This window comes from Apostichopus japonicus, chromosome 14, assembly GCF_037975245.1.
Source record: "Apostichopus japonicus isolate 1M-3 chromosome 14, ASM3797524v1, whole genome shotgun sequence".
Lineage (NCBI taxonomy): Eukaryota > Metazoa > Echinodermata > Holothuroidea > Aspidochirotida > Stichopodidae > Apostichopus > Apostichopus japonicus.
The window spans coordinates 19,225,273-19,248,016 of record NC_092574.1 but is presented as its reverse complement, the minus strand read 5'-3'; the positions used below and the strand labels follow the sequence as shown (position 1 = coordinate 19,248,016).

The 22,744-nt window shown below is 36.8% G+C and overlaps 2 protein-coding genes across 6 annotated transcripts in view; one reads left to right on the top strand and one right to left on the bottom strand.

Annotated features, from left to right (window-relative positions):
- LOC139980228 (sorting nexin-25-like) overlaps window positions 1–17,035 on the top strand; it is a 36,352-nt gene extending 19,317 nt beyond the window's left edge. For all 5 annotated transcript variants that reach the window (XM_071991748.1, XM_071991745.1, XM_071991746.1 and 2 more), the window contains 13 exons: window positions 13–52; window positions 3,493–3,612; window positions 4,395–4,562; window positions 4,904–5,059; window positions 5,749–5,880; window positions 6,619–6,756; window positions 7,362–7,475; window positions 7,730–7,818; window positions 8,694–8,789; window positions 9,675–9,815; window positions 10,453–10,637; window positions 11,096–11,196; window positions 12,248–17,035. In XM_071991748.1, the coding sequence (XP_071847849.1) occupies window positions 13–52; window positions 3,493–3,612; window positions 4,395–4,562; window positions 4,904–5,059; window positions 5,749–5,880; window positions 6,619–6,756; window positions 7,362–7,475; window positions 7,730–7,818; window positions 8,694–8,789; window positions 9,675–9,815; window positions 10,453–10,637; window positions 11,096–11,196; window positions 12,248–12,607 (1,840 nt within the window). In that variant the 3' untranslated portion in view covers window positions 12,608–17,035. The remainder of the gene's footprint in view (window positions 1–12; window positions 53–3,492; window positions 3,613–4,394; window positions 4,563–4,903; window positions 5,060–5,748; window positions 5,881–6,618; window positions 6,757–7,361; window positions 7,476–7,729; window positions 7,819–8,693; window positions 8,790–9,674; window positions 9,816–10,452; window positions 10,638–11,095; window positions 11,197–12,247) is intronic.
- Window positions 17,036–17,345: 310 nt separating this feature from the next.
- LOC139980233 (nucleoside diphosphate kinase B-like) lies at window positions 17,346–21,272 on the bottom strand. Its single transcript, XM_071991759.1, has 4 exons — window positions 21,112–21,272; window positions 19,848–19,949; window positions 18,718–18,777; window positions 17,346–18,060 (listed from the first exon to the last, which is right to left on the bottom strand). The coding sequence occupies exons 1-4, from the start codon at window positions 21,238–21,240 to the stop codon at window positions 17,890–17,892; spliced, it is 462 nt and encodes a 153-aa protein (XP_071847860.1). The 5' UTR covers window positions 21,241–21,272; the 3' UTR covers window positions 17,346–17,889.
- Window positions 21,273–22,744: the final 1,472 nt, after the last annotated feature.

Genomic DNA, 22,744 nt, shown 5'->3' with positions numbered 1-22,744 from the left:
CATTTCTTTCAGCTTTTGGGTATCCGTTGAATCCATGAAGACATGTAAAAAGGTATGTAGTACTGACATTTCATGCCTGAATTCCCCTGTGAAGAGGCTGCAGGAATGGCAGTCCATTCAATTCAATTCAATTCTTTATTTCCAGTATAAATCATTAAAAATTTATAAATAGGAAAATAAATAAAATTATGATAAAGATATAAAATAGTAAATACTAGACAAAACACTGAAAAACAAAATCACAACAATGGTTCTAGAGCACCATGCTGTATGAACATGGACGCCCTATAAACAAAAGAATTCCTATAAAGTTCAATCCTGAATCTGGGAGTTATTGCAGCATTCCTCAAATTGTAGTTTGTCTTATTGCACAGAGAGTTTATTGCACAATGGAGTGGGTGTCCTTCATTTCTTTGGATGTTATTTAGTAGCCTCTCAAATTCCTTCCTAGCAGCCGTATTAACTTTATCTTTAAGTAGGTTATGATTTAATCCAAAGATTCTCTCACAGTATCTCAGGAAACTTAATAATCTTTTCTTATCTTTTATTTGGACAAAGTGATACCAGACCGGGACAGCATATATTATATTTGGCAAGATAGAGGCCTCAAACACCCGTTCCCGTATATGGACAGGAAAGTGAGGAGCAATATACATGAGTGTGGCGACAATGTGATACACCTTGGCTAATACCTTCGAAATATGATTTGAAAACGTCAGCTTGTTGTCAATGCAGACTCCTAGATACATTGTACTGGAAGTACGTTCAACGGATGTATTGTGAATAATTGTCCTCTCGTCTCTCTTCTCGATTAAACCCCTGTGCTTAATATTGACGTTTTCGAAAACCATTTCCTTACACTTCTTTTTGTTGAGAAGTAGGTTCTTCTGGTCGCAAGTGCTAACTATACTAGTGATAAAATCTTGATACTCATGCTGATTTTGCTGGTGGGAGCCTTTGGTGATATTGCACGATAAAACAGTGTCATCAGCATATTTAATTACTGAGCAATTAGAATTAGAGCGAATGCAATCTGTATAAATAGTAAACAATAGGGCTGATAGAGGGCCACCTTGTGGAACTCCTACTCTGATTTCAGAAGTTGTTGTATAGCCTTTGTCTAGTTTAACTTGTCTCGACCATCCCTGCATGAAATCCCTAAGCCAATGAATGAGCCATGGCTCATCGATGAAGTTACACAGGTCATTTAGTAGACGATTGGGCAGGACTGTATTAAATGCACTTGAAAAGTCCAGAAATAGGACTTTAGATATTGTCGTCTGTTTACAGTTTAGCCCAGACACTATGCCATGGACAAGGGTGAGGATTGCATCAGTGCACGAGATACCTTTTCTGTACGCAAACTGATTTGGATCACCATGTTCATCAATGGATTGTGTGACATACGAAAGTAATAACTTTTGCAAACAACTGAACCCTATGCTTGATATATCAATTGGGCGATAATCATTTACTGAAGCAGGACTGCAAATTTTGGGCACAGGAGTAGTTTTGGCATGTTTCCAGTCAGATGGAATAATACTCTGTTTAATACTTTTATTGAAAATGACTGTGAAAATGTCAGCAATTTCATTTGAGCAATATTTAAAAACCCACCAGGGTATGTTATCAATACCTGATGCGACACCTCGCTTGACAAGTCCAAACTGTCTTTTAACCTGATCTCGTTCTATTCCAGGAGTGTCATTGACAGAGCGGTGCGGTAAGTTCAGAGTAATGTCCTTTATAACCGCACTGTTGAATCGGCCGAAGTGGGTGTCTAGCTTAGATCCAAGCTCCCTCGATATGGTGACCTTGTTATCATTTTTTGTGAGGATTCCGCACTGATTTCAGAAAGTTCCATAATGACGTGGAATCCGTCGCTATCCTCTCGAAGTGTTCACTCCTCTTCCTATAGATGTATCTATTTATAGTCCGCTGCAACCTATTCCGTTCTGCGTTGTTCCCCACCTCAATTGCCTTCTTTTTTCGTTCTTCCATTAGTCTAATATTATCGTCGGCCGGTAATCTCTTCATCATTTCCGCAGTTGGTACAGTTCTAGTTGGAACGCAGATGTCCGATACAAATTGAATATAACACGAAACCACTTCAGTCAGTTCGTTGAGTGTAGGGCAGGTTTCCGTGAAGATATTCCAGTCCGTAGAGGCTATGGTCTCACGAAGAATACATAAATTGTTGTCTCTAATGTCCCTTTCCCTTCTCCTGGGCCTCTGCTTGGTCTCTCTGTGCTTTTCCGTATACTTAGGCATGATACAAATTGAGTAGTGGTCCGACGATCCGATGGGATGGCGTCTTGTTGCCCTGTAGTAATGATTGTTGACATATACAGCGTCTAATATGGAACCAGATCGCGGGAAGGTAGCAAAGTCCACAAGGTTTTGAAAGCCCATTGTCTCAAGGAAAGCGATGTTGCTTCGATTTATATCTCCCAATAGTATTATGCTGGAACGCGGGTTCTCCTTCATGATTTCTGTCACTGCTCTCTTCAATTTCACATCGGCCAGAGAGAAAACCGCTGATGGCCTGATATAAACGTTAACAATAGTGATATTCGATATATCACTAGGAAGGAATCGTGGCCGGGTTCTCACAGCGAGTAACTCTATGTCCGGATCAGAGAGAGTGAGACAAACCTTGGGAATACCGATAGCCCATTCCTTGGAAATATACGTAATTAGTCCCCCTCCGTTCGCTGTGAAATCCCGATCATGACGGTACATGTGATACATGTACATGTGATAAGATGGGAATAATTGAAAACTGACTGACAACTCTAGATTTCATGTCTTTCACTCCCAGGATCCGACGACTTGATTTTCTTTGTTATGTAATGTATTGTAAACCAGGCCATTAGAATTCAAACTGTATTTCATTATGAACTTTGACTAAGCGACAACTATTCCCCCGTCCACCTCAGTCATCCTTGCCCCGCAGCCAACCAGCATATTCTCAAATGAAAGTACTTCTTTTACCAGGGTTTTGCATTCTTTGCAAGAATGCACAAATTATAAATGAACTCATTATTAAACAGGAATTCCACGGGCAAGCAATGTTAGCCTTGAAGGGGGAAAGACTAAAGTAGTCCTCCCTAGGCTACTCATTGAAACCTTATCTCAATATTTTGTTCCAAACGATGTAGCAAATAATCCCTTCTTTCGCTCTCAAAAACAGATTAAAGTTTTAACCGCTTTTTTTCACTACAGAAGATCACAGTAGGTGGTCTGTCAAGGCCTTCCGTCAGAATTCCTTACTCTCCTTTTACACTCTTGGTCTTGATTTCTTCTTTAAAATATATAAATATTGGTTTGTTTGCTAAAAGCTGTCAATTAACTACATGCAAAGTTTGTCAAAATTCATAGTAAAGTTTTTGTGAGAATGTTGTTTTCCTTTAGTGGATAGATCACCATAAAACCAACATAAAGATTGTAGCCAGCTCAATTGTTGTTCCTGTGCTTGTTTTGTTTGTACAGCCCCAGGACCAACACATGAAGGCCACAGATATCTACCAAACATTTATTGCTTCCAAGAGTATCATAGATGTAGATAAAAAGATAGCAAAGGATATGGGGGAATATCTAGTCAGCAACAAGGTGAGTAAACAATATTCTCATGTGCTCCTACAAGATTAAGTCATGATGTTCCTGCTGATATTGGTGGCAGTGATAGTGTAGTGGTTGTGATAGCAGCTAGCTAGTCAGTGGTTATGTCATTGTTGGCAGTAATGGTGACAGTGATGTTAGTGCTGTCGTTGGTGGTATTTTGTACTTATTAATTCTGAAAGCATTCTGTTGAAATCTCCTGCACTTTCATGGTAACAGAAATGGTGACAGAGGATTGAATCTCTGGGGGTGGGGGGAGGGGAGAGCAAACTTGTCAGTGGTACAGTGGGACATTTGTCTTTGATTTGAGGGGGCAAATCAGAGCAACACCTCAAAATGTCCCAACAATATGAATCTTCTGTGCAATTTGGAATGTTTGAATGTTTCTCATTGAAAGAGCAATTATGAAAAAGAACAACGAAACAGCACTTTTTAACTTCTTCACAAAAGCGAGGGTCATGTGCAAGTCATGTGATTACAGGCAGCTGACAGATATAATCACCATATTAAATGGAGGAATTAAAGTGATTTTTCTCTTCAGCTTTGAAAGTCTATGTTGCTGAATGGGATTTACTTGATTGCGTGTATGTGTGTGTGTCTGTGTGTGTATCCATCTCCTTCGTTTACTAGGGTCCAGAAGCTTTCTACTGCATCAATTATAACGATCTCTCCTTCAGCTTGAAAGCCAGTATAAGGACCAACTGGTTCAGTATGCTTTCATTGCTGAATGGTATGTAGTTGATCATGTGTGTCTATCAATCTCTTTCTCCTAGGGGCCAGAAGCTTTCTACGATGCCCAAACTCAGATTTACCAATCCTTAGATGAAGAATTTTATCCAGCATTCCTTGTCAGTGAGACCTATGAAAAGTTAATGGAAAAACTAGGCATTGAAGATAACTCAGAGATTGAATCGGGGTCAGAGGTCACAAAGAATTATGAGGTATTTATTGACCCTTCTATTTTTTTCCCCGTCTCATTTTAATAAACAAATTCAATATCCGTTTAACAGATGACTTTTGAAGTTGATTAATGATGCATTCATGTGCAATATGTAGTAAGGTGAAAAAGGATAAAATGCTAAAATGGAGATTCAGGGATGTATTAGACTACGGGTGAAGGGTCAAAGTTTGCACCTACAAAATGATAACAGTTTATCTGTATTTCTAGCGTCCATTTTATACATTATTCCACTTGAATTAAATAAAGTCATATCTTTGCATAGACAAGTTATGAGCAAGTAAACGGACTTGATTCAGCCTGCGTCTTCTTCTTCTTTCCCAGCCCGTTGTCGGCGATGCTATGGATTCATCTTCGCAGCATAGCATGCAGGACCAGAGCGATCGAATAGAGGCCACTCTGATGCAGCTGGAAGACAAACTAAAACAAAAGACACAAGCTGTCGTCAACTTCAAGAAATCGCACAGCGCCGATGCAAAGGTTTGTTATTATTCAAATCCTGTTTACTTTATGGTCATTCTGTTTGGTATGGTACAATTTACATGTAATTCAAAAGCGCAACTGGATTGGAATCAATGACCTCCAGAATACGACATGTATCTTTGCTTCAGATTCTCTGGTATTTATAGACCTTGGTAGGTGCTTTTAGTCTCCTCATTGTAACATACCAGAAAAGAATACAAAGTTACAGTTTGTCCGTAAAACTAATTGTACCCCCGTAGAAGAGAAATACAATTAATGCTCTGTTTGCTGTGGAACTTCAGCGCTTTATTTGCGAATTACTGCTTACAAGACCAAAGCAAACAGAATACTCATGAACGCATCTGGTTAGTTTTCATTTCCGAAAATTTCATAATCATAATCCACTTCTTACTCGAGTCTTCTTAGAAGTTTATACATCTATGAACTGAAACACACTCGAGCTAGCTCAGTAATAACCTGTAACTCTTATGGACAATATTAACTTCCACCTGATTTTTGTATGTAAAATAAGCATTACATAGGTCCACCTTATCGAAAGTCACAAAAGCAGGGCCTGTTGAATCCTCAAGTTTGGCCTTGTGTTTTTTTTTTTTTTTGAGAAACAATACTCTTCCATTTACTGCTTAATGATCTGATTATGATGCAACTCAACAAAAACTTTACTCTACATGGTTCCTCTTTCCCAGATGCAAGAGGGTGTGGAATCAGAAATTGAAGACTTAAAAAATGAGAAGAAATCTCTCGAATTATATATCGAAAGGATAGATCTATGGTGGGAACATGTTGGAAAGTGGAGGACAGATATCTGTTTACCAGAGGTAAGGCTATAGCTGTTCAAGGTGTCTCTGTTAATGATGTTTTTTGGCTTTTTTTTTCTTTTCTTTTTTACTTCCATCTTCATAACTATTTCTATATTTAATAAATATCATGAAAATGAAAACTGAATTCTGGATCAGGTGATGTCAGCGATGCAATTTTTTATTTTCGACAGAAGTAATTTCCTTCCTCGTTATTGTTTTTTCCGTGTGCAGAGATGTAGGGATTGGAGAGTAAGGAATGATTGTGTAAGAATAAAAGAGGCTGGGAGAAGATGGGCTGGGTTGGTGAGGAAGGGGGGGGGGGGTGGGGATTGTGTGGGAAGGTGTTTGTAGAAGGGTAGAGGTAGGTGGCATGCATGGTCATGAAACAAGTCATTGTGTTTCATTATCCATATCCCTAGTTAACCCCCCCCCCTCCCCCACCAGCTTCAATTTATAATTTGCAAGGTTGTTGTTTTGCATCAAGTCAATGCTACATTTGTCTTTGCAATGCAGCTATTAATTAGCCTATCAAATTGGCTTGCTAAGACATACATGGTTAATTGACCAGATTTGATTACCAAATTCATTTCTTGACTTGATTCTGGTATATATGCACACAGGTGCGGTTGCCATGACTGCCTTCAGTAAGATTTTAGTTTAGTGTACGGTAGGCTCAGTCGGTTGAAATATTAATGGAATGAAAAGTTGGTCTCTTATGGTATATGATAAATATGATATTATTTTACTTCTCTGCAGGTTCCAAAAGATCTTGAGAACTTTATCCTCCATTTTAAGCTGGTTATCCATCCAATCGATCCTTCTATCAAAACGTGTGGATGGGTGGTTCTTCGTAAACTCGAGGACTTTCACCTCTTACAAGACAGACTCAAAGATGTAAGTGTTCAACACTCGTTTTGGCATGATACAGAAATGCTTGTGGAAAAAATATATATATATATATATATATATATATATATATATATATTACATAACAAAGATGCATTGGGAAGATTTAGAGGACAGAGAGAGAGAGACAAAGGGATGCACAAGTTAGATTTATTATATCTTCAAGAAAGATTTTAAAGATGAAACTGATTATTGTTTACATATTAAATACTGCTTGTAGAGAGAGAGCAGTATATTTATAAAAGCATATGAAAAAGTGGGAGCAGATTAAAAACAAATGGTGACATGTGGGCTCTTTGCCCACCTTGTCCCGAAGCAAGGTTAAAGATAGATTTCTTGAAAATGAGCTGGAATATAGTATTCCAAATGGAACTTATCAACTGTGATAGACCCCCTGGGACCCTCTGTTCCTTTTCTTACCCTCCTCTGTCTGCTCCACCTGCTCCTTTTCCAACCCCTCCCCCCCAATCCCCCACCCCAACTCTCCCATCCCATCTTTTGTGTAGAGACTCATCTTAAAGATATCGTCATCAAGGAATAGCTCTCAATTCAAATGTTGTTAACAATATGTTGAATTGTGTTGCGTTTCTCAGTGCAGTAAATGGGTTAAGAAAGCCAAGCTGCCTTCCATCAGCAAACGGTCTTCTAGATCCTTAGACCAGAAAGAGTTGGAGAAGATGAAGGATTCGCTTCAGAGATTCCTCTCGGTATGTCAACATTCTGATTTCAATATTATAGGAAGTTTAAAAGAAAAGATCTTGCTATGAAACTGTTACGTTAATTTTATCTTGCAATAAAAAAGAATGATGTAGCATTTAACTCATGGACCTACCCTCCCTCCAAGTGAATCACTCTGCTTGTAAGATAATTAATAATCTGTCTTTTCAGTGAAATTTTACAAAACTTTTTAACCTTTAACCAAAAAGTTACATTAATTTTCTCATTTTGATCCACAATGTAGGCTGTTCTTCAAGATGACACATTAAGACAAAGTGAAGCTTTATTTTCTCTCATCATTCCAACTCCAAAATTACTGAAGGATGCTCCCCCGTAAGTTATTGTTTGGTTGCTTCGTTTACAAATGATTAGCTATATATCTTTATCAACAAGGTTTGAAACAAAACAAGAGTCTGTCTGCAAAAAAGTGCTAACAAATTGCTTATCTACAGCAAAAAAAATCCTGTGTAGGTAAATATATATAAAAGTTAAGAGGGCCCAACATTTTGACCCTAACAGGACCTTCTTTAGAGGATATATTAAACTGAAAACAGACTAAGGACAAATTCAAATGAGGCAGATGGACATGTGGACAGACAGCTGAATTGGACAATTGGACAAAGAATAGAGCAAGTTTAGGCAAAAATGAGAGGCTATACATGGATGGAATAGGCAATGATAGGAATAGAGGACAGAAACAAAATAAATATATTCATGTGGTTTTTATATCTACATGAATATGTAAATAATCAGATTCATGTAAATATACACAAGCATATGTAGATAGTATGAGCATGTCACAAACTGTTATAAAATAATTCAAGTAAAATCAAAAGTTGTAACAAGCCTGTATCTTGCTTTGTATCATTTCTTTTAATTAACATTTTCTGGAATCCTCTCATAACGTAAGCGCTCTACCTGAAGATGCTAATTTTGTGAAGTCATGAATTTTTTTTTTAATGTTTGTATTGAATTGATGTATATTTCATGTCATAGAGTAATGCCTATTGGTCCAAGATGAATGAAGCAAGTGCATAGCCATGGATGTATGTATGCGTGTATGTATGTATGAATACATGTATGCATTTATGTGTGTATGCGTGTATGTATGTTAGTAAGTACATAAAGATGTCATTGCATCTTGTATCACCCCATTTTATTCTTTTCCACTTTTCAATGCTCTATTCTTTTCTCTTCAAATATGACAGGGTAGCACAAAAAAGGAGTTTATTCTCATTATCAAGTATCTTCAAGAGCAATGTTCTGCGGGAAGAGGATGCAGAAGATGAGGAGGAAGATGAAGGGTGAGTATCCATCTAGGCTCGTTTATAGTCTTGTGTCTAAATAACAAAAATTCTCAATGTGGTTATGCTTGGTACCTTTATTTAAGTGATATTCTGCTATGAGAGGTTCATTATTTCAAACTGTATGTTGTTTTAATCTTGCATTAATATCGGAATGAATGGACATGATCATGCCAGTTGAGCTGAAAGTGTCTTTATTTTGTTTTAATTTAATCTTCATTTCCGGAAAAGAGGAAGATAACATTCATGCTGACAAATTTCCTTTAAAAACTAAGCGAACATTCCAAATCTTTCACACTTCATAAAGATATCTACATCTACGATATTGATCTCTTCCGTGGACTAAAACTGAAAGGGGTATAATCAGGTAATGTAAGTTACCTTTAGAGCACCATACCTAGATTTAAAAGTATTGGTTCAGATGTATTGGTGTCTTTCCAATTGTGGTCACCCAGAGTTGGTTAGGTTGTGTTTCAAGCATGTTAGGATAAAGGTCGCTAAGGGCCCCTTACATCATTCAGAACAGTAGTCCACAAACTTTTAGTTCCATTTGCCAGGATATTACTTTGGACTAAGCGGTGACCCACCAGCACCCTACTGCTAGTCCTAAATATTTCTTGATTAATTTTAGACTCCTTTGGTGTTCCTGTAAATTGATTAAGTTATTTATCAGCCATTAAGTGTTAAAGGTTTGGAAATTTGTGCAACTCTTACAGTGGCAAAAGAACATCTGCAGGACGCTGTATGAAAGTTGCTCTCTCGGATATCAGTGGCCAGGCATCCAGATTTTTATGTAAAAGAGTTTTTGTCTGTATGAAGGAATAGGTACTCTTTTTGTGGGCTATCAATAGTGACAGGATTCTATTATTTACTCTCATATTTCAGGAGTTCAGACCGAAAAGATTCCATCGCTGAACCACTTTACGAACTAATCAGTGAGATCTTTGAACTCCACGGTACATTTAAATGGTTACGAAGATCTCTCATCATATTCGTACAAGCAACATTCGGGGGAACAATCAACAAGTAAGATAAGAAATATCTCCTGACAATGTTCGTTCGATGGGTTCTCATTCTTATTCTCATATGCAGTGACGTCCCCTCAGATGTTCACGAGAACAATCAAACACCTGTAATTATTGTCGGACCTTTGCCCTAATCAATCTCAAAAGCTCTGTCACAAAATGTTCTTCTAGATTCATATGAACAATAGCACATTCCAGAAATGGCATACAGTAATGTAAAAGGCCCTGACAAAGTTACAAAACAAATGTACATGTTATTAAGATAACAAAAGTCTTATGATGTCTTCCTTCTGACATCTGTGGTCTTCTGAAAAGCTGAAGGAATGTTCCAAGTATTAAACAAACATCTTGACAGTCTGTGAAAAAGTTCTCAAGAACTTTAACCCGCTCCGATTCTTGCACCCACCCAAAGCAAAATTCCTGGTAATAGGCTAAGCATTTTTGTAAGAAAAGACTTTCCTACTGTAATTGAATGTGTTAATAGCATATTAATGTTGTTAAGAAGGTAGTGTGCTCTGTTTCTATCAACCACAGCGGGGTTGGGAAATATATCATTGACTGTTAGTAATGCAAAAAGACTCTTTTGTAGAATTCTATGATGCTAAACGACTCTTCTTCGTTTTCTTTTCTCGCGACAGAGAGATACAAAAGGGCATCGACTGGATTTTTTCGGAGCCGTTGCTTCTCTACTATGTGCAGATCTTCAAAGATTCTATGTGGCCAGAGGGAGATTGGAAGGGTAATGCAAGGGGCTCCCCCAGTAAAGAATTAGTTACTGAAACCAGGAAGAAGGCGAGGCAAAAATTCTTGGAAAATCTGCCAGGTATATTGACAATGACATTTTCTATGTTAACCATGAGTGGGATTACTTGAGTGGTCACATGTTTTTTGAAGCTCCTTTAGACTTAGCCCCCCTTTTTTTTGTAATACAGAAAGCTAGGATTATTCAGACACCTATTCTATGTTTGATTTTCTTTTTTCACTCACCTAACCCTGCCCCTTCCAACCCCCTCCCCCAAATTTCCACCATCCCCTATCTCTTTATCCATTACTATCCACATCTCCTTCCCCTATTTTTAATCGTTATTATACCCCATCTCCTTGCCATGTTCCTCTTGAAACTGTGTGATATCTTCTCTTCACAGTTTATTCAATGTGATAATGTTTCATGTTTATACTTGAATTGTATGTAAGTTCTTTACAGAATTTCTTGAAGCAAACTGGGACATTGTTTTACCATTAATAGTTACTTCCACTAAAGCTTCAATTTCTCATCTTCAGACTTTCTGCAAAATCTCCTCGGAAAGAAGAATAGCCGTCTGGGTGCTCTGAAAATTTTTGATGCATTCCAAGATTCTCGGACTAATAAACACATGTTTTATGTGAGTATGTTATTTGTTGCATGAGGAGTAGAAAATGAAAGATCTAGCAATTTAACTTGACTTGTACCTCTCATCTAGCCTCGGAATGGGGATTTGCACTTGCGAATGAGTGGCGTGTCTGGAATGGAGGCGAACGTCCAGGATGGGATGTCTGCAATGGAAATGAATGTCCAGGGTGGGGCGTCTGGAATGGAGATGAATGTCCAGGATGGAAGGTCTGGAATGGAGGCTAATGTGTGTCCGGGTGGGGCGTCTGGAATGGAGACGAATGTCTAGGATGGAAGCTCAGGAATGGAGGTTAATGTGTGTCCGGGTGGGATGTCTGGAATGGAGGCTATATCCAGGGTGGAGTGTATGGAATGGATGTTAATGTCCAGAGTGGGATGTCTGAAATGGAGGCTAATGTCCAGAGTGGGGTGTCTGGAATGGAGATGAATGTCCAGGATGAAAGGTCGGCAATGGAGGCAAATGTCCAGGGTGGAGTGTCTGGAATGGAGGCTATATTTAGGGTGGGGTGGTTGGAATGGAGGCTAATGTCCAGGATGGGATGTCAGGAATGGAGGCGAATGTCCAGAGTGGGGTGTCTGGAATGGAGGCTAATGTCCAGAGTGGGGTGTCTGAAATGAAGGCGAAACTGTAGCTCATGTCTGCCATTATATGATCTGTACATTTGAAATAAAGTATGGTTTAGAAATGATGTCAGATCATGTCACACCTGTTTGCTTCTTGTTCATTACTTTTGTATGATATGCATTGTTGTTACTAGGCTAGTGATAAAATCCCGGGGCCCAATTGGGTGTCAAGGACCGAAAAATATTATCACCAATTGAATTATTAAAATCAGAAGGTTGTTCCTTGCTATTCCACTGACAAGTCACAATATTATCAACTTCAGATGTTGATATCTCAGAGAAAGGCAATGTAGCACTTCAGAGCAATTTTAATGGGTATACTTTAATATTCCTCTTTCTGAAGAAACTAAAGAAGACAAATTTTCTGATGTAACTTTTTCAATTATCTACACTAACTTTCCTACAATATTTACTTCTAGAATATTATTGAAGTTCTTCTGGTACACTTGTGTCCAGAACTGAGGGACCCAAAACTGCTAAAGAAATTAGAAGAGCAAGATCAACGGAAGCTTGCGTCAAAACAAACGGGCAAGAGGAGAGAGGAAGATGCCAGCTCGGGGGAGAAGTCTTCTCCATCAACAGATTCCTCTCCAGAAACGGAAAATCCAGTGATGGAGAGAGTTGTGGGAGAGGTCGAAGATTTGGGGAGCAAATCGGAGACGGAAGATATTAAAGATCCTCCTTGCAAGGATGAAGACAACGGAACAGGGACAAGAACGGAGGAAGATGGAAAAGTTAGAAAGAGGAATGTCAAGACATTAATCGCAGAAGAAGGCTGAAGTAATCAGCCCCACGCAGCATTTTACACCACAAACAATCAGGGATTACACGCGATTCATATCCAGTACTGGTTTTGAAGTATTGGAAGTATTTTGGAACGGTCGTTTATTTTATATCATCTCTCTGTTAATACGTGGTCATAATTATTGACCTGACAGACAGGTAGTTATTTTGTGATGCTAAGCAGCTGAATATTCTCGGAGAGAAAGTCCAATACAGCTCAGATTTCTCATCAGGTATCCAATTAACAGTTGAGCCCGTTTTTTTGTAAATTGATTTGTCAAGATGGAATATCCATTTCAAATGGAACCTATGTATGAAAAGCTCACCTTGTGGTAACCAACCAAAGCCATGTTGTTTTCAAAGTTACAACACTTAGTGAAAAAATTTAAAGGGATAAAATCTATGTCAATGAAATATCACACTTACCTTGAAGACTATTACAATTCCTTTTTGCACGTGAAAATTCAATCTTTAAATCTTTATAAAGATTAAAGTATATTTTAATGCAACCAGTGTTAAGTGTATCTCCGTTGGAGGGCTTCATTTGATCAGGAGGGACGATCACATGGAAACATAACCAACTTCTTGAAGAGGATGAGAAAAAAGATTACTCCAAATTTTGGAACATTCAAAATGTGTGCTTTTTTGTTAAAGAGCAACTTGAAGTTGAATTTCAAGTCTTTGACTGTCTTTGATGAGTTTGGTTTGGTTCTATTTCAGTATTTACTCAAATCATAGGTCGTGATGGACATTGTCGAGTCTTTGGATACACTTTTTCTAAAAATTGTTTGTTTTGTTTTGGAAATTTTTTATTGAGTTATCCTGTATTGTGACTAAATTTATGTTTGCACAATATTTCAGGGCAGTAATTATAACAAATTTGACAAACCTGCATTTTAAAGTTTTCTGTCAGCAAACTTAGTTCAAGTTATGTGTGCTGTAATACCAAACATTATACATAACATTTTAAAGGTATAAAGGTAAAGCTCTGTCTCAGAAGCAAGCACTTAATGTTATTTGTGAAATGACAAGTAGTGTATGAAACATTTTCTAATTCAGTTTGTGATTCAATTGCACAGGAATGTTTGGATATCAGATATTTGAGTCTTTATAAAATAAAGACGATTTTGTCAACATTTATAATTGATCATTCTACTGTTATATTTCTTCAGATGTGTGAAGGCTCTCTACCTCAGGGAATCTGCTTATTGTGACAAATATAATCCTTCATTTTTTACTAGTGTATGAGCTGTATTAGTTGTATTTATGACTTTTTCTCTCAACATCGAAGGTTAATGCATATGTTTGCAAACTGTTTAAAAAAAATATCAGTGAAGTTTTGATCTGATTTGAATAGTTTTGTGGCATTTTCTGCATTTCTTAAACTGCATTCCAGTCTTGATCTGTCTTAGATTTGTACAGCTCAAAAGAAAATAATATTAATAATAATAGTAGATATAAAAAGGCATTGAAGACTCGCCCCAAAACCGTGTACTGCCCTCTGAAAAAAGTTAACTTTCCGTTGCTTGCAAGTGAAGTTTTTTCTTGTCACTACAAAATGCAGACAGTAATGAAACGTGATACCTTGTTATCTTTTATCTGGATGTCCATCGCTGCTATGTACACTTTAATTTGTGGGTATTGACCGTAGCTGTATATATTGACTGTACACTAGTGTCTAATTACCGACTTTAGCAAGCTGTGTGTGTATTTTCTGAGATCGATGGTGGTGTCTAACACTTCTGTTACACCTCATTCGAAACTAGGTCAAATTACCGGCATCAGACGTTTCTTTGTGCGCGAGTCTTCACTCCCTTTAAGACCTGGTTTGATGTCTATTTCAGCCAGTTATTGTTTGGTCTGATAGACAAAAGTAGATTTAAAATAATTAAAATGTATTTATCAGTCAGAAGACAATCATGTTGAAGGGGAAATGAATATGATCAAACTTTTATATTTCCATTTGGTCTCATTTCTCAAGACTTTTGAAACCATTGTGTTGAAAGTGCTATGTACTTAAAAATATCCACAGCTCAAAATGATTATTTTCTATATCTTTTGTAAGTTATATTTAATGTCTATATATAATCGGCCTGAAAGGGCAGTTATTTTCAGCCTCAAGCAGCCACATATATTTATGTGGGAGAAGCCAATGGCATATTATGTTCATTTCACGTCAGGTGGCTATCTGATTTACAGTTTTTGCTATTTTTTTACTTTTATATTTTGGAAGGAAATTTCAGGTGGGAAACAGTGGCATTTTCCTGAATGCAAAAACCACCTTATTTCAGCCAGCCAGGGATGGAACCCACAACCTCCCAGATGCTACAGTTCATTGCTACTAATGCCACTGCCTCTAGTCCCTTTGTTCTATGTGTACTATGAATGTGGAATAGCAGAAAATCCATAAAGGGGATATTTCAGTGGCAGACAATGCACTCAGGAAGAAGACAAATTAACATAAAGTTTGTGAAGCGGTTGCCTTGGCAAAGTTACTCTGGAACTATATAGCAGATCAGGGCAGAGTTCCTTAGGGGAAGTGGACCTAAAAATTTCATAATTTGACTTTATTTGCATAGACGTAGGAGGCGGGGGGGGGGGGGCTGCAGCCCCCCCAACCAAAAAATGTTTGTGAAAATTTGGTCAATTTGCTGAGAATTTTTCGGGCACCTACTGAAAGAAAAGTAATTTGCAATGTTTTTTTCAATCGTTAAACTGATAGTATTATGATCATTATTATTGTAACGACTTCCCCTATAATTATAACCAATATGGAAGGGTCATAACACGGCAAATAATTGTATGTATTGGCATGTGATGTTATTACCGATGAATGCCTATATGATATGCACATTAAGACGTTGAACGCGTACGGAGCGCAAAAAATTTTGGTTATATTTAAGATTGTTCAATTAGAAGATGGAATGTCAAATTGAGGAAGAAATTTGAGAAGATTGCTGAAAATTATGAAATTTTAAGTTTGCTCATGTAAGACCATTATTTGAGGCAATTATCGCTGACCTATCAGTTATTTTTTTTTATAAATCTCAAGTTTGATTTGTATTTATTTGTTGTTAAGTAAATTCATATCTGATATTCTACATTGTAGATGGACTGGCAACTTTGATTGCCCATGAATATAAAGTGAGATAAAATATCATAGACTTACATAAATATTGATTTTGACGTGAGAAATGATATTGTCTCATTTTATTTTGTGTGCAATCTGTGTGTTAAAGGAACATACTACATTTTAATAGTGTAGCATAATTTTCGTTTAGCATTTCAGATATACTTTCTTCCACGATTTGCTCCTTTTGTGTTTTGTGTACAAATGTCTTCATGTAATTCACATTAAGAAATGTCCAGTTAGCAATTACTGTACTCAGTAACAGAAGCAGTATCTGGCAATAACTTTATACATACTTTCTCTGCATCTTCAATAGTTAAACATCAGCTGTTAATTTTAATCATACTTGGGCTATTTTTGCTTTGATATTAGTTAAAATAAACCAATTTTCACAACTGGGAGTTGCTCGAGTCTATTCCTAAGTTGTTGCAATAAGCACCTGTAAAGGTTAGGATCATTCTGTTGTAGGAAAGAAGTTTTGGATGATGATCTCAGGAAAAGTTACAATTTTTTGTTATTGTTGAAATGTCTGTTTGGAAGATATGAACCTCTTTGACTAAAAGATCTGATAAAAGAGAATCCATAGAATGTGTAGAATTCCTCCATCAACAGCTGCTAGGTGTAAACATACTGCAGATTGGGAAGGTACCATTCCCCCTCCCTCCACCCCAAAGTTTTACTGCAATAATAGTCTTGGGTATATACAGCCAGAGGAAGCAATTTCACAGCTACTGAATGCATTGGGTCCCACTCCTAGCCCCTGAATGTTTGGGTGACCCTGTCCTGGTTCACAAAGAGAATTTTTCCAGGACCTCATTAAGAGACTAAAGACCAATCAGATCTTCTTTCATTCATATACTATTTAGTGACATGCCTTCTATTTAGTGACATGCCATGGGTTGTGACTACCACTATTCTTACAGGAGCTATATTACTCGCAACATAACTATTTCAATGCCAAATTTACAAAGCAATGCAGCTTTATATACTTATATCCATTCCCTCACACAGGGATTGCAATGTTCCATAAATGTTATTAGAAATTATATTTATGTTTATTACACTATTCTAGTGTAATCGCTATCTTTTGGTTTTATACTAGCATTCTTTTTCTGTTTGCCCAGTACCACACATTGTGCTTTCATTTGTTAGCTTAAAAAATTATTTTCCATATTATTTTATCTGTTAGTGTTTAAATTATTTAAGCTCTAATTTCTTCTAATTGTTCCAAAATCATGTATAAGCAATTGTTAAGTTTTCTGCAGATATAACAATACATTTGAATCTGTGTTTATTTTGTGCTTGTTTCCACTTCTGAATCTTCTAAATTTAACATCCACACAGAAGCAAATTGAAACCTTACACAATTTTTCACATCCACATATAATGTTCAAATAAAAGAGCATTTTTATCATTTATATCAAAGGAAATTTGATGTAATTTGAACAATTTTTTTCATACACAAAGCTCAAAACACATTTTGGCATTACCTTGTGGAAGAAATATTTCAAAGACGACAAAACAATTTCCCTTCAGGGAGACTAAGAATGGACCAAACTGAAAGAAACACATTACACATATAAGAACAGAAGAGTGTTTACATATCAAGTTGTGCTCATTTCAAATTTTATTTGACACATCATCAAGTTCCATGATTCTCTGGGATGCTAAACACCTGTGACCGAAAGTGTACATACACTAATTTATAAATCTTATCAACTCTTTGAGATGTCTACTTTAAGTAAAATATGAATATTCCTTATTAAGGCATTTTACACCTGTCAAGATATTTCAATTGCCGAATCGATCAATCCCCATCTTGCAAACGCGAGGGGGGGGGGGGGGGTTGAAAAGCAGATGGAGTATTCTGCTTAACTTGCTCGCAATAATGACATAAAGGCGTGTTGGTCCAAGGTCAATCCATCACAAACACATGTGTCTACAATGATTTAGGAGTTCCTTTTGAGATTCTACTACACCGGCCGTATTGAAAGAATGTGTGTTTATGAAGAATGATATTTTTCAAAGAAAAACAATGTGTAATTTAAAGCATCAACTTGCATTTTATGTGGATAGGACATGATAGTTCTGTGACAAGACATTAAATTGATCCGACATACATTATTCTAGATAAATGTGAGCTACACTTTATTCATATATCCAAGTATGGGATGTGGGGGTCCAGTCGACAAGCTCGTCATCTTTGAACCACAGACCGATCTCCTTCTTGGCACTCTCCACTGAATCGGAGCCGTGAACGATGTTGCGGCCAATGTGAATGCAGTAATCACCCCGGATGGTACCTGGAGCCGATTTCAACTGGAAAGAAATACAAGAGCCATTACTTGGCATGATGTTTGGCAAGTCATCAGTGCTTCGTAGATGTAGTAGACCGGTGTTTAACATTAGGTCCATACAAACTTGTCATTTTCAGGCCCACAAAAGCTGGCTTTCACAGAGATACTGTTCCATCCTCAAGGAATTCATCTTTACATGTGGCATAGCTTATACTAGACCAACTTGAAGCTTTGCAATGGGTAAGACACATCTAGTTAACCTTTGACACAAGATTTTCAACATTTGAACACTTGTTGACCTTCGTATATAGCAAGGTCTTTGCACTAAATATTGAGGACCTTGTCAATAAGCAACATGAAAAGGTGCTAATGGTTGTCTACGTGAGCTTGATGAAATATTCTGGAGAAATATATGGCTTTGATAGTTTTAAATGAGATATCACTACAAGCAAATGATAGATCTGAGGCAGACAAAGGAGCAAGTATGAAGCTATCACTGACATACCTATAAACAACAGCACAATGGTGCCTTCCAAAGGGGCTTACGAATACCACAAATGATGTTCGTCCCAACTGAAATTGTAACGAGTATTTCAGGACAGGTCAAAGTTGGCTTTATTTTCTGTCAAATCTTATCATTTTTTTTGGTTAATGTGAGGATAGTTGTCACAGCACTTACCGGGTCTGTCTCACCAAGCATCACACGACCTGTCCTCACTGCATCAAGACCTTCCCAAACCTGTTGATACAAGCAATAATGTTGAAATTATGGAATCAAAACTTGATGTGTAAGTAAGATACAGATCTATCTGTGTATCATCAATATTAACAGAAAATCTTTAACAAGACCTTCCCAAACCTGTTGATACAAGCAATGATGTTGAAATTATGGAATTAAAACTTGATGTGAAAGTTAGATACAGATCTATCTGTGTATCATCCATATAAACAGAAAAACTTTAAACAAACAAATTCAGATTAGCATGAATTAGCATAAGATTTCAGATACCCATATAACCATGTCAATAAGCAGTATAGAAGTAAGAAGTACTTGCATTTCCCTAGTTTAAATGTCAGCAGTTTCGAAAAAAATCAGTGTGGCATCTTTTTTTATCTCATATTGTATAAAGCTAAACAAAATGGTCAACTTGTACTGAAACCTCCAGCACAGGACCCATGTAGATTTTTAGTTTTTTTTATATGAGACAAAGTTCAGTCTTCAAAACTATCAGACAAGCTTTGAACACTAAATTATTTCAGAAACATGTAGGTAGAGATACCTTTCAGCGGTTATAGTATAGATTGAAAGAATAAGTCATTACTAGACAGATGGGCGGGCATCACACACCATCGTCAAAAGGTGTGGAAACTTTGATCAAGTTGAGAACACTCCATCTTCACTTCAAGAGACCAATCAGTGCAGGGAACTATCAAGTGTTCAGAATCTATACAGCTCAATCTGTAAGGCAGAGTTGCATCTAAGCACTTGTATAGCAATTTGTAAAAAGCCCCTTTTGCTTGAAGTTGCATTTTGCTTTGCAATACCCGTTGAAATATTTCCTGCTAATGTCTTATAGTTTGATGTAATAACTGACAATTTACAACTATTTAGATAATGTTATAGCATGTATTATTTCAATCCCAGCAAGCAGCTGTTTACAATTAACACAGAAGGTTTACTTCGGACAACACCCAATGACAGTGTGTGCATTTTAGCACGTGCAACCCGGCAACATTGTCAAGGATTCATATACCAGAGGTACTCCAACCCATGATGGAGAACTTAACTCAAAGTACAACAAGACTTACCATGGCAAACACTGGTCCTGATGATGCAAACTTGCACAGTTTTGAATAAAATGGCTTACTTGAGAGATCCTCATAATGTTTCTTGATATGTTCCTCTGATGCCTGAAAGAAAAAGAAGAAAAAAATTATAACCATTAGAATTAAAAATATCTTATGTGCTTCATAATTTGCTAATGTATTTGTGAGATTGTTAGTCTCTTTTATCCACGTCTATTCTGAATGGCTGCAATTTCATTGTCCTTTTTTCGTTCAAAATGTTTTGTAATCTGTTCAACTGTAAAACTGTTCAAATTATGTACTGATTCCCCCCATCTCCCATTACCTCAAAAGGTTACCAAATTTAAATCCTATATATAATAGCACCTGCAGTAGGCATGCTGTAGCCTAGTTAGCTGTAAGCAAAACATGTTAAGACATCAATTTAGGCCAATGTCAGATTTGCGTACAAAACTTCCCATCTTTGTTGTGGAAAGTATCATGCTACAAAGCAGGTTCAATTAACACTGCGGCTGTATACGATCTAAATCTTATCCATGTGTCATGTTAAATGTGAACCTGCATGTGAAAACCCTTTAAACATGTTTCTACTATTCCTTGAATTTTCATATACACTGTACAGTATGATATTCTGCTATGTACAATGAAAGCCCCAAAGCAACACTGCAGCAACTTGCAACATAACATATATGTTATAGGTTAAAAATGTTTTGTGGATCCTGACATCTTGTTTTAACAAAAATATTTTACTAGCTTCTTCCACAACTAGACTTGTGTTATATACCTTCTAATTTCTTTGTCATATCTTTAAATTACAATTCCTGTTCCAGGGAATTAAATGCTCTTGTTAAATGATAAAATATAACTAGACCCACTGGATTAATCAGGAGGAACTAGCCTAGGCAAACTAACAATGTAACAGAAGAGATATCCAACACAATCTTGTGATAAATTAATTAATATTACCCATTAAAAGTTTAACTTACTATACGACACAAAACTGAATGGAAATTCTTAATCTTAGGCCTAGCCTAGTATGTAGCAACAAGAAGTATGAGTTATAACTGTTTAAATTGAAACATATAGGCCTAGAGATCATAGTATAATAATTACTAAATGAACATGGGCACGGGTTACCAAGCTGCAGTAAGTACTTTCGACGCTGACTTGTACCTAGTCGGTACTGCACACGTCATGAAACATTATTAGGCCTAACCATGCAGCGACATAGCTTACTACGTGATTTTTTCGTTAGGTAGGGTTTTACCTTGGTCAATTTTCCTGCAACTAGCTTGAAACCGCGTTTCTCAAACCGTGTCATGATTTCGCCAATTATACCCCTTTCTACGCCATCGACCTTGACCATTATGAACGTACGTTCTGCATTTGCTGCCATTTTTCCTCCGAAAAGAGTAGATATCACAGACAAAAATGTGGCAATCATAGGTATAACAGAGTGCTAAGAGGAGGCTTGGGTGGAGAGACTGCACGATCGTCTTTACATGTTACGGCGGATAATTAGAACAAAGGAGAAACAGGGAGGGAACTTTCATATTTATGGAGCAATATTTATTTATTAAATGAAATGGTACATATTTTGTATTAATTTATTTTTTATATCGAAAATATTTAATAAAACAAACCTTTTTATTTATTTTAATATAAATAACGGTGCATTATTTACCTATATAAATTTTAACCCCCTTACTTTAGTAGGAAGATACATTTAAATGTACACGGTGAACATGTGGAATATATCTCGACTTGCTGCATGTCGTTTTGCATGGGGCAGTTCCGGTACATCAGATTCCATGAAACGGCTTATTTTGAGGGATTTAGTAGAAATTTCGATATTAAAAAGTCGAACTTCAAGAAGGAAAGCTCCATATTTTGAGATGGAAAGTCAAACGTTCGAGTAAAGTCTTAATTTCCATTAAAAAAGTAGTAACTTCGAAGAACGATTGAAAAACATTTCAATGGAAACAGTCTAAAATCCGGAAACAAGTCGAATACAGACGAAAGTATGAAATAGAAAAGGTGTAAATATGATGACTTCTAGAATAAAATTTGATTTAGTGTCGAAACAATTTGAAATTTGGTGATAATGATATAGTCAAACTTTGGAAGAAAGTACATTATAGTACATCATAAGGTTAACAATTCAAGAAGAAGAGTCGAGTTTGCGAGAAATAGTATAAATTTGGCCCGAGACAAACCGAGTACGATACATTTTGAGGAAAAATTCGAAAACTTGAGGATAAATGAAGCTAACTTTTAGAAAAAGCTGTTGCCCGGTTTTTCACATGACCCCTTAGGAAAACCTAAACTAAATCAACGGGTGTACCCTTCCGTTCAAGTAAATTTTGTCAAAGTTGAGGGTACTTACATGCTAAATGGCGGGACAAACTAAAACGAATGACAGCGAATGACCGAATGACAATTGACTTTGTACAGGGTTAATTATCATTTGCGAATGACAGCGAATGACAACGAATGACAACGAAGGACAGTGGTGAGAAGAGATAGAATGATTAACGGAGTGGAGTAAATGCGGTTATTGGTTTTCTGCGCAAAAATGATTTGAGGAAAATCGCATCACGTGGTTGCAAGGTTTTGGTGTAATTTACGGATAGAAACCACAGGGAAAGTTTTTGTGTGATATTGCGCTTGTGTGCTGTGCTTTTTACCTCTGTAGATTTATATAGAAAGATAACTGAAGCCATTTCAAGATTATGGTATTGTTAGTTTCTAACAATTAATATCGGAAAAGTGACGTTAAATTTACTTTTTAAAATCAGACTAACAATTTCGCTTACTATAAGGTGCGTTTTTATCTTGTCCGTACTTTACTAGATCTAGATACCCACGACCCTTACTCAAATTCCATATCTGGTTTTATA

Coding starts and splice junctions, on each gene's coding strand:
- LOC139980233 (XM_071991759.1), bottom strand. CDS start 21,240: ATGGCAGCAAATGCAGAACGTACGTTCATAATGGTCAAGGTCGATGGC. Junction 19,950..21,111: donor TTGCAGGAAAATTGACCAAG/GTAAAACCCTAC, acceptor TTTTTCTTTCAG/GCATCAGAGGAACATATCAA. Junction 18,778..19,847: donor CAGGACCAGTGTTTGCCATG/GTAAGTCTTGTT, acceptor TTGTATCAACAG/GTTTGGGAAGGTCTTGATGC.